This window comes from Oncorhynchus clarkii, chromosome 4, assembly GCF_045791955.1.
Source record: "Oncorhynchus clarkii lewisi isolate Uvic-CL-2024 chromosome 4, UVic_Ocla_1.0, whole genome shotgun sequence".
NCBI lineage: Eukaryota > Metazoa > Chordata > Actinopteri > Salmoniformes > Salmonidae > Oncorhynchus > Oncorhynchus clarkii.
Genome location: NC_092150.1, coordinates 90,403,839 through 90,415,244, shown reverse-complemented (window position 1 = coordinate 90,415,244; position 11,406 = coordinate 90,403,839). Strand labels below are relative to the sequence as shown.

The 11,406-nt window shown below is 46.6% G+C and overlaps 1 protein-coding gene across 1 annotated transcript in view; it reads left to right on the top strand.

Annotated features, from left to right (window-relative positions):
- Nucleotides 1–766: 766 nt before the first annotated feature.
- The window catches only part of LOC139407435 (fibronectin type III domain-containing protein 4-like), a 78,841-nt gene continuing 68,201 nt past the window's right edge, over nt 767–11,406 (top strand). The window contains exon 1 of the mRNA XM_071151221.1: nt 767–862. Within this exon, the coding sequence (XP_071007322.1) occupies nt 787–862 (76 nt within the window). The 5' untranslated portion in view covers nt 767–786. The remainder of the gene's footprint in view (nt 863–11,406) is intronic.

Sequence of the window (11,406 nt, the reverse complement as noted above, 5' to 3'; positions counted from 1 at the left end):
AATTGTACATTGTTGTGCCAAGTGCTATTAAAAAAAAGCCTGTGTTCTTTAGAATTCCGTTGAAGCATAGAGAGAGAGAGAAAGAGAGAGAGAGAGAGAAAGAGAGAGAGAGAGAGAGAGAGAGAGAGAGAGAGAGGCACTGCAGAATGACAGATCAACATGAATAAATCATCAGAAAGCAGAGCTGACCACCAGAGAGAGAGGTGCGCTGCCAGATGCCAAGGCGCTTGTCTGTCTATAGTTCCAGAGCGATGTCCGTGATGCTGGACCTTCTCAACGAGTCCATTCACAGGTTACCTGTAGCCTATGCACTGACCACGAGACACGACGAGCTCACACCCTAGGAGATTGAGAATCACACTTGAAAGAGGCATGGGGTTTCTATTTAGAAGAAACCTCTTTTAAAAACCTTGGAGTAGATCGAACGCCGTCAGATTCAATTTGGGTACCGCGGTTTGAGAAAAGAGAGAAGTCTTCAATATCGGTGTGATGGTTAACGAATACATGTGGGATTATTGTGGACATGAATGTACCGGGACGTGTTGACAAAATGTTCGTCAATATGATCTCTTTTGTCACATACCTGAAGTTAATTGATCTACTCTGAATACTTCGACTCAAATGTTTCAACGGTCGCTTGGATAATAAGTGATTAATTCGGGATTTTTTTTCTTCTTCCAATATACTTATGAATTGAACGCATTAAGTAGCCTGCAAGTGGGTACTTGAAGATCTGACATCTATACATTTTGATATATAGATCTGAGGAGAATAAAACACGAAGCCATGTCTTGTCTGCTGGTGTTAGTGAACTGTGTGATCCTGTTGCTCTTCGCCAGCGACATGTTGTTGGTCAGTGGAAGTAAGTGAATATATAATATGTTTTGGTTATTGTTTTTAATTACACGTTTTCTAGAAATCCTCGCTCAATCACTGTGTCAAAATATCATATACAACTGCACACGGGGACATTGTCTTTGCTGTCGCTGTCGATAGGTTGGTGGGTTAATGCTGTGGGTGCAGCTATATTTGCCGAAGTAGTGGGTAGGTTGCTGGGTTAATACTGTGGGTAGATTGGTGGGTTAATGCTGTGGGTAGGTTGGTGGGTTAATGCTGTGGGTAGGTTGGTGGGTTAATACTGTGGGTAGGGTGGTGGGTTAATGCTGTGGGTAGGTTGGTGGGTTAATACTGTGGGTAGGGTGGTGGGTTAATGCTGTGGGTGCAGCTATATTTGCCGAAGTAGTGGGTAGGTTGCTGGGTTAATACTGTGGGTAGGGTGGTGGGTTAATACTGTGGGTAGGTTGGTGGGTTAATACTGTGGGTAGGTTGGTGGGTTAATGCTGTGGGTAGGTTGGTGGGTTAATACTGTGGGTAGGTTGGTGGGTTAATGCTGTGGGTAGGTTGGTGGGTTAATACTGTGGGTAGGTTGGTGGGTTAATACTGTGGGTAGATTGGTGGGTTAATGCTGTGGGTAGGTTGGTGGGTTAATACTGTGGGTAGGTTGGTGGGTTAATACTGTGGGTAGGTTGGTGGGTTAATACTGTGGGTAGGTTGGTGGGTTAATACTGTGGGTAGGTTGGTGGGTTAATACTGTGGGTGGGTTAATGCTGTGGGTAGGTTGGTGGGTTAATGCTGTGGGTAGGTTGGTGGGTTAATGCTGTGGGTAGGTTGTATTTGCTTCACCATGTTGTTGTGCTGAATTGTTATCATGTAATCACACCTTATTCAGACACATATCTGGCACATTTTAACGTCCTGATTGTTTACCTCAACTTTTATAAGTAGCCTACAACCTATTCCTAATTAGCCAGGGATTATTAACACATGGTTACAGAATTACTCACGTGTAATTAGCAACTTAAAATCTCTTACTATCCAGGAATTGATGTGAGGAAGCTCCCTATACGATCTCATTTAATGACAGAGCTCCCTTAACGATCTCATTTAATGACAGAGCTCCCTATACGATCTCATTTGATGACAGAGCTCCCTTTACGATCTCATTTGATGACAGAGCTCCCTATACGATCTAATTTAATGACAGAGCTCCCTTTACGATCTAATTTAATGACAGAGCTCCCGATACGATCTCATTTGATGACAGAGCTCCCTATACGATCTAATTTAATGACAGAGCTCTCAATACGATCTCATTTGATGACAGAGCTCTCAATACGATCTCATTTAATGACAGAGCTCCCTATACGATCTCATTTAATGACAGAGCTCTCAATACGATCTCATTTGATGACAGAGCTCCCTATACGATCTCATTTAATGACAGAGCTGTGTTCTACAATAATATTTTGGTCAGTGTGTTTAAAAAAAAACCTTGAAACAGTATGTTAGTTAGCTAGCTAGACCATATCTCCTAATCATGATTTACATACATGTTTATTACCCAGATTTACAAGTGTCTTCTCAAATCATGTCAGACATTTGTTTAATTTATGACTTAGAAAATTAAAAAACCAGGTCTGTAGCGTGTGTTCCTTGCAGTAAACCAGGTCTGTATCATGTTTTCCTTCCTGTAAACCAGGTCTGTATCATGTGTTCCTTCCTGTAAACCAGGTCTGTATCATGTCTTCCTTGCAGTAAAGCCAGGTCTGTAGCGTGTGTTCCTTCCTGTAAACCAGGTCTGTAACGTGTGTGCCTTGCAGTAAGCCAGGTCTGTAGCGTGTGTTCCTTGCAATAAGCCAGGTCTGTAGCGTATGTTCCTTGCAGTAAGCCAGGTCTGTAGCATGTGTTCCTTCCAGTAAACCAGGTCTGTAGCGTGTGTTCCTTGCAGTAAGCCAGGTCTGTAGCGTGTGTTCGTTCCAGTAAGCCAGGTCTGTAGCGTGTGTTCCTTGCAGTAAGCCAGGTCTGTAGCGTGTGTTCCTTCCAGTAAACCAGGTCTGTAGCGTGTGTTCCTTGCAGTAAGCCTGGTCTGTAGCGTGTGTTACTTGCAGTAAGCCAGGTCTGTAGCGTGTGTTCCTTGCAGTAAGCCAGGTCTGTAGCTCGTGTTCCTTCCAGTAAGCCAGGTCTGTAGCGTGTGTTCCTTGCAGTAAGCCAGGTCTGTAGCGTGTGTTCCTTGCAGTAAGCCAGGTCTGTAGCGTGTGTTCCTTCCAGTAAGCCAGGTCTGTAGCGTGTGTTCCTTGCAGTAAGCCAGGTCTGTAGCGTGTGTTCCTTGCAGTAAGCCAGGTCTGTAGCGTGTGTTCCTTGCAGTAAGCCAGGTCTGTAGCGTATGTTCCTTCCAGTAAACCAGGTCTGTAGCGTGTGTTCCTTGCAGTAAGCCAGGTCTGTAGCGTGTGTTCCTTCCAGTAAGCCAGGTCTGTAGCGTGTGTTCCTTCCAGTAAACCAGGTCTGTAGCGTGTGTTCCTTCCAGTAAGCCAGGTCTGTAGCGTGTGTTCCTTCCAGTAAACCAGGTCTGTAGCGTGTGTTCCTTCCAGTAAGCCAGGTCTGTAGCGTGTGTTCCTTCCAGTAAGCCAGGTCTGTAGCGTGTGTTCCTTCCAGTAAGCCAGGTCTGTAGCGTGTGTTCCTTCCAGTAAGCCAGGTCTGTAGCGTGTGTTCCTTCCAGTAAACCAGGTCTGTAGTGTGTTCCTTCCAGTAAACCAGGTCTGTAGCGTGTGTTCCTTCCAGTAAACCAGGTCTATAGCGTGTGTTCCTTCCAGTAAACCAAGTCTGTAGCGTGTGTTCCTTCCAGTAAGCCAGGTCTGTAGCGTGTGTTTCTTCCAGTAAACCAGGTCTGTAGCGTGTGTTCCTTCCAGTAAGCCAGGTCTGTAGTGTGTGTTCCTTCCAGTAAGCCAGGTCTGTAGCGTGTGTTCCTTGCAGTAAGCCAGGTCTGTAGTGTGTGTTCCTTCCAGTAAGCCAGGTCTGTAGTGTGTGTTCCTTCCAGTAAGCCAGGTCTGTAGCGTGTGTGCCTTGCAGTAAGCCAGGTCTGTAGCGTGTGTTCCTTCCAGTAAGCCAGGTCTGTAGCGTGTGTTCCTTCCAGTAAACCAGGTCTGTAGCGTGTGTTTCTTCCAGTAAACCAGGTCTGTAGCGTGTGTTCCTTGCAGTAAGCCAGGTCTGTAGCGTGTGTTCGTTCCAGTAAGCCAGGTCTGTAGCGTGTGTTCCTTCCAGTAAGCCAGGTCTGTAGCGTGTGTTCCTTCCTGTAAACCAGGTCTGTAGTGTGTGTTCCTTCCAGTAAGCCAGGTCTGTAGCGTGTGTCCTTGCAGTAAGCCAGGTCTGTAGCGTGTGTTCCTTCCAGTAAACCAGGTCTGTAGCGTGTGTTCCTTCCAGTAAACCAGGTCTGTAGCGTGTGTTCCTTCCAGTAAACCAGGTCTGTAGCGTGTGTTCCTTCCAGTAAGCCAGGTCTGTAGCGTGTGTTCCTTGCAGTAAACCAGGTCTGTAGCGTGTGTTCCTTCCAGTAAGCCAGGTCTGTAGCGTGTGTTCCTTCCAGTAAACCAGGTCTGTAGCGTGTGTACCTTCCAGTAAACCAGGTCCATAGCGTGTGTTCCTTCCAGTAAACCAGGTCTGTAGCGTGTGTTCCTTCCAGTAAACCAGGTCTGTAGCGTGTGTGCCTTCCAGTAAGCCAGGTCTGTAGCGTGTGTTCCTTCCAGTAAGCCAGGTCTGTAGCGTGTGTTCCTTCCAGTAAACCAGGTCTGTAGTGTGTGTTCCTTCCAGTAAGCCAGGTCTGTAGTGTGTGTTCCTTCCAGTAAGCCAGGTCTGTAGCGTGTGTTCCTTCCAGTAAACCAGGTCTGTAGTGTGTGTTCCTTCCAGTAAACCAGGTCTGTAGTGTGTGTTCCTTCCAGTAAGCCAGGTCTGTAGTGTGTGTTCCTTCCAGTAAACCAGGTCTGTAGTGTGTGTACCTTCCAGTAAGCCAGGTCTGTAGTGTGTGTTCCTTCCAGTAAACCAGGTATGTAGTGTGTGTTCCTTCCAGTAAGCCAGGTCTGTAGTGTGTGTTCCTTCCAGTAAACCAGGTCTGTAGTGTGTGTTCCTTCCAGTAAACCAGGTCTGTAGTGTGTGTTCCTTCCAGTAAACCAGGTCTGTAGTGTGTGTTCCTTCCAGTAAGCCAGGTCTGTAGTGTGTGTTCCTTCCAGTAAACCAGGTCTGTAGTGTGTGTTCCTTCCAGTAAGCCAGGTCTGTAGCGTGTGTCCTTGCAGTAAGCCAGGTCTGTAGCGTGTGTTCCTTCCAGTAAACCAGGTCTGTAGCGTGTGTTCCTTCCAGTAAGCCAGGTCTGTAGCGTGTGTTCCTTCCAGTAAACCAGGTCTGTAGCGTGTGTTCCTTCCAGTAAGCCAGGTCTGTAGCGTGTGTTCCTTGCAGTAAACCAGGTCTGTAGCGTGTGTTCCTTCCAGTAAGCCAGGTCTGTAGCGTGTGTTCCTTCCAGTAAACCAGGTCTGTAGCGTGTGTACCTTCCAGTAAACCAGGTCCATAGCGTGTGTTCCTTCCAGTAAACCAGGTCTGTAGCGTGTGTTCCTTCCAGTAAACCAGGTCTGTAGTGTGTGTTCCTTCCAGTAAACCAGGTCTGTAGCGTGTGTTCCTTCCAGTAAACCAGGTCTGTAGCGTGTGTTCCTTCCAGTAAACCAGGTCTGTAGCGTGTGTTCCTTCCAGTAAACCAGGTCTGTAGCGTGTGTTCCTTGCAGTAAGCCAGGTCTGTAGTGTGTGTTCCTTCCAGTAAACCAGGTCTGTAGCGTGTGTTTCTTCCAGTAAACCAGGTCTGTAGCGTGTGTTCCTTCCAGTAAGCCAGGTCTGTAGCTCGTGTTCCTTCCAGTAAACCAGGTCTGTAGTGTGTGTTCCTTCCAGTAAGCCAGGTCTGTAGCGTGTGTTCCTTCCAGTAAACCAGGTCTGTAGCGTGTGTTCCTTCCAGTAAGCCAGGTCTGTAGCGTGTGTTCCTTCCAGTAAACCAGGTCTGTAGCTCGTGTTCCTTCCAGTAAGCCAGGTCTGTAGCGTGTGTTCCTTCCAGTAAACCAGGTCTGTAGCGTGTGTTCCTTGCAGTAAACCAGGTCTGTAGCGTGTGTTCCTTCCAGTAAACCAGGTCTGTAGCGTGTGTTCCTTCCAGTAAGCCAGGTCTGTAGCGTGTGTTCCTTCCAGTAAACCAGGTCTGTAGCGTGTGTTCCTTCCAGTAAACCAGGTCTGTAGCGTGTGTTCCTTCCAGTAAACCAGGTCTGTAGCGTGTGTTCCTTCCAGTAAACTAGGTCTGTAGCGTGTGTTCCTTCCAGTAAGCCAGGTCTGTAGCGTGTGTTCCTTCCAGTAAGCCAGGTCTGTAGCGTGTGTTCCTTGCAGTAAACCAGGTCTGTAGCGTGTGTTCCTTCCAGTAAACCAGGTCTGTAGCGTGTGTTCCTTCCAGTAAACCAGGTCTGTAGCGTGTGTTCCTTCCAGTAAACCAGGTCTGTAGTGTGTGTTCCTTCCAGTAAACCAGGTCTGTAGCGTGTGTTCCTTCCAGTAAACCAGGTCTGTAGCGTGTGTTCCTTCCAGTAAGCCAGGTCTGTAGCGTGTGTTCCTTGCAGTAAACCAGGTCTGTAGCGTGTGTTCCTTCCAGTAAACCAGGTCTGTAGCGTGTGTTCCTTCCAGTAAACCAGGTCTGTAGCGTGTGTTCCTTCCAGTAAACCAGGTCTGTAGCGTGTGTTCCTTCCAGTAAACCAGGTCTGTAGCGTGTGTTCCTTCCAGTAAACCAGGTCTGTAGCGTGTGCCTTCCAGTAAACCAGGTCTGTAGCGTGTGTTCCTTCCAGTAAGCCAGGTCTGTAGCGTGTGTTCCTTCCAGTAAACCAGGTCTGTAGCGTGTGTTCCTTCCAGTAAACCAGGTCTGTAGCGTGTTTTCCTTCCAGTAAGCCAGGTCTGTAGCGTGTGTTCCTTCCAGTAAACCAGGTCTGTAGCGTGTGTTCCTTCCAGTAAGCCAGGTCTGTAGCGTGTGTTCCTTCCAGTAAACCAGGTCTGTAGCGTGTGTTCCTTCCAGTAAACCAGGTCTGTAGCGTGTGTTCCTTCCAGTAAGCCAGGTCTGTAGCGTGTGTTCCTTCCAGTAAACCAGGTCTGTAGCGTGTGTTCCTTCCAGTAAACCAGGTCTGTAGTGTGTGTTCCTTCCAGTAAGCCAGGTCTGTAGCGTGTGTTCCTTCCAGTAAGCCAGGTCTGTAGCGTGTGTTCCTTCCAGTAAACCAGGTCTGTAGCGTGTGTTCCTTCCAGTAAGCCAGGTCTGTAGCGTGTGTTCCTTCCAGTAAACCAGGTCTGTAGCGTGTGTTCCTTCCAGTAAACCAGGTCTGTAGCGTGTGTTCCTTCCAGTAAGCCAGGTCTGTAGCGTGTGTTCCTTCCAGTAAACCAGGTCTGTAGCGTGTGTTCCTTCCAGTAAACCAGGTCTGTAGCGTGTGTTCCTTCCAGTAAACCAGGTCTGTAGCGTGTGTTCCTTCCAGTAAACCAGGTCTGTAGCGTGTGTTCCTTCCAGTAAGCCAGGTCTGTAGCGTGTGTTCCTTCCAGTAAACCAGGTCTGTAGCGTGTGTTCCTTCCAGTAAGCCAGGTCTGTAGCGTGTGTTCCTTCCAGTAAGCCAGGTCTGTAGCGTGTGTTCCTTCCAGTAAACCAGGTCTGTAGCGTGTGTTCCTTCCAGTAAACCAGGTCTGTAGCGTGTGTTCCTTCCAGTAAACCAGGTCTGTAGCTCGTGTTCCTTCCAGTAAGCCAGGTCTGTAGCGTGTGTTCCTTCCAGTAAACCAGGTCTGTAGCGTGTGTTCCTTCCAGTAAACCAGGTCTGTAGCGTGTGTTCCTTCCAGTAAACCAGGTCTGTAGCGTGTGTTCCTTCCAGTAAACCAGGTCTGTAGCGTGTGTTCCTTCCAGTAAACCAGGTCTGTAGCGTGTGTTCCTTCCAGTAAACCAGGTCTGTAGCGTGTGTTCCTTCCAGTAAGCCAGGTCTGTAGCGTGTGTTCCTTCCAGTAAACCAGGTCGGTAGCGTGTGTTCCTTCCAGTAAACCAGGTCTGTAGCGTGTGTTCCTTCCAGTAAACCAGGTCTGTAGCGTGTGTTCCTTCCAGTAAGCCAGGTCTGTAGCGTGTGTTCCTTCCAGTAAGCCTGGTCTGTAGCGTGTGTTCCTTCCAGTAAACCAGGTCTGTAGCGTGTGTTCCTTCCAGTAAACCAGGTCTGTAGCGTGTGTTCCTTCCAGTAAGCCAGGTCTGTAGCGTGTGTTCCTTCCAGTAAGCCTGGTCTGTAGCGTGTTTTCCTTCCAGTAAACCAGGTCTGTAGCGTGTGTTCCTTCCAGTAAACCAGGTCTGTAGCGTGTGTTCCTTCCAGTAAACCAGGTCTGTAGCGTGTGTACCTTCCAGTAAGACATTGTTATTTTCTTTTTGTCCTAAAATGATGTCATCCTTACATTTTATGGTCAGAAAATGACATCTTCACAAAAAACGTGGAAATTAGCATTATTACTTTGCGTTAGTTTTTGTTGTTGTTAAGTCCTTTGCCTGTCACCTTTAACCATTATTTAGGCTTCCCATAACGAAGGGGTTGAATACTTATTGACGCAAGACATTTCAGCTTTTCATTTTTAATGAATTTGTCAAATAAACAATAAACAAAATATTTTTTGACTTTATGGGGGTATTTTTTCGAAATCAAAATTGAATCCGTTTTAAATTCAGGCTCTAACACAACAAAATGTGGGAAAAGTCAAGCTTTTTGGAGGCACTGTATATGTGTCACAGAAGTATTTTCTCATAATGTGTGGGTGTTTTTCAGCGGCAGGGACTGGGAGTCTAGTCAGGCTTGAGGGAAAGACGAACGGAGGAAAGTACAGAGAGGTCTTTGATGAAAACCTGACACCTCGGTCTGAATTCACAATCTCGTTGCCGTACTCTACTTTTGAAATGGCAGCGAGAATGATGCACGGTGCTCCCCTGGGCGTCATTAGTTGTGTGGATTCTGTCCTTTGGGGACGTTGCGCATGCGTTTGGCCAGCTTGAGAAGGGTGCAATTACGGCCCGCACTTCGGGGCTTTCCTGCATCTTTATACTTCTCTTTGTCCGTTGTTATGTTTAGTACAGGCGGAGGCGCTCCAGTACAGTAGGTGGCGTTAATGCACAATGACGTTGGATAGCTAGCTAGCTAGGAAGACTCCAGTAGGTGGCGTTAATGCACAATAACGTTGGCTAGCTAGCTAGCCGTACATCGGTAGACGGTGTCCTTCACCCTCCACATGTCGGGCACTGTTTTCCTACAGTGCTGTTAACGATGGTGAGGACAGGTGTTTTTTAGGCAGGCTAGCTAGCAAGGAAGACTCCAGTAGGTGGGGGCAATTTTTTTATTTAATTTTTTTAACCCACATTCAAATGTGTCACACAAGGATACTGGGGGGGATGATTAATATCTGTGGGAAAAAGGGAATTCTCAGAACCATCAAAATCCGTAATATCAATGAAATAATCATTAGGACTCTCATGCGTATGAATGAGTCGTTGTGAATGAGGATGATGAAATAGCTGTGGCTGTTATGTTGCCAATTGTCATCAGAGCAGAAATGAGACCGTTGGGATTTACGGTCTGCCCGACATTCATTTGAACAGAAAACAGAATGTAAACGACTTGTGTTCAGTTTTATGGTTCCCCATTAAGTTTTATTTTCAAGATTAAATTGCATGACAGCAATGAACAGATGAGGACTTTATTGTGTGAAATAACTGTCACAGAGGGAAAATAACGAACAGGCCCACCTATCACTGTTGCAGCTAGCGATCAGGTGTCCCCAAATAATGTGTGTGTGTGCCAGACATGTCACATCCTGCCAGGCAGACTATGCCACCATAGAAAAAAGTGGAATTTGGTCTCGAAATAACGTGAGGTCTCTGCTCACAGACAGGTTGGTTGTTTAGCAACAAAACCAACATGTGTGCAACTATGGGGCAGAACAGACGGGGTTGGCTTAGATCGTTGACAACATGTAAACTATATTGCGCACACATGTGCACAATAAATTGTTACAGTTGTTGGCTAGCTAGCTAACCCGTCTATTGTCAGCTAACCCGTCTGTCTATTGGGCTACTGTAGAAATGTAGACAGGAAGGAATGCGACACGACGTGGTCCAACTGGTGTCAGAAACAAGCTAATTTCCCCCGACTGTTGTCACCAACTCACCGACATCTGCAATGTCACCATGGTCACTTGCCCCAAGGTAGAGTCCCTGCGCAGAATACAAAACGGACACACTCTCACACGAACAGGAGGGAGTCAGCATGGGTTATAATAGACTAAATATCCTTGGGTTGATCTTCTCCGTCCAAATGGTGAGAAACAGAGAAGAGAACTTGGGTTGATCTTCTCCGTCCAAATGGTGAGAAACAGAGAAGAGAACTTGGGTTGACCTTCTCCGTCCAAATGGTGAGAAACAGAGAAGAGAACTTGGGTTGATCTTCTCCGTCCAAATGGTAAGAAACAGAGAAGGTAACTTGGGTTGATCTTCTCCGTCCAAATGGGTGAGAAACAGAGAAGATAACTTGGGTTGATCTTCTCCGTCCAAATGGGTGAGAAACAGAGAAGATAACTTGGGTTGATCTTCTCCGTCCAAATGGGTGAGAAACAGAGAAGATAACTTGGGTTGATCTTCTCCGTCCAAATGGGTGAGAAACAGAGAAGATAACTTGGGTTGATCTTCTCCGTCCAAATGGTGAGAAACAGAGAAGATAACTTGGGTTGTTACGGGGGCATTTCCACCTAGGATCAGTGTGTATGTTAATGTTAGCTCTAGTGTTATTGTGTGAAATTCACCCGTGTTAAGACAAACAATCATTTATGCTTTCAGATACACCAGCATGACGCTGGTGAGGATATATAAGGATATATATAACAACGCTTATATAGTATATATAAGGGGGTGGCAGGTAGCCTAGTGGTTAGAGCGTTGGGCCAGTAACTGGAAGGTTGCTGGATTGAATCCCTGAGCTGACAAGGTAAAAAAAATCTGCTGTTCTGCCCCCTGAGCAACGCAAATAACCCACTGTTCCCTGGGCGCCGTGGATGTCGATTAAGGCAGCATCTCTCTGATTCAGAGGGGTTGGGTTAAATGAGGAAGACACGTTTCATTTTAAGGCATTCAGTTGTACTGACTAGGTATCCCCTTTTCCCTAAAGAATTAATGGAATTATACCAGCATGACGCTAGCCAGGATTGTTTGAATGCCCAGCAGGAATTCATGAACGTGGCAATTTACTGAAGTCTCACTGATAAATTGGCCATGGCATTCATAAACATGTATAATTTATTACAGTTTATATTTATTTATTTAACCTTTATTTAACTAGGCAAGTCAATTAAGAATAAATGCATATTTACAATGACGGCCTACCAAGAGGCTGAAGGTCTCCTGTGGGGACGGGGGCTGGGATTCAACACAAACATGATAGCAACACAACATGACATCAACACAACATGATAGCAACACAACATGACATCAACACAACATGGTAGCAACACAACATGGTAGCA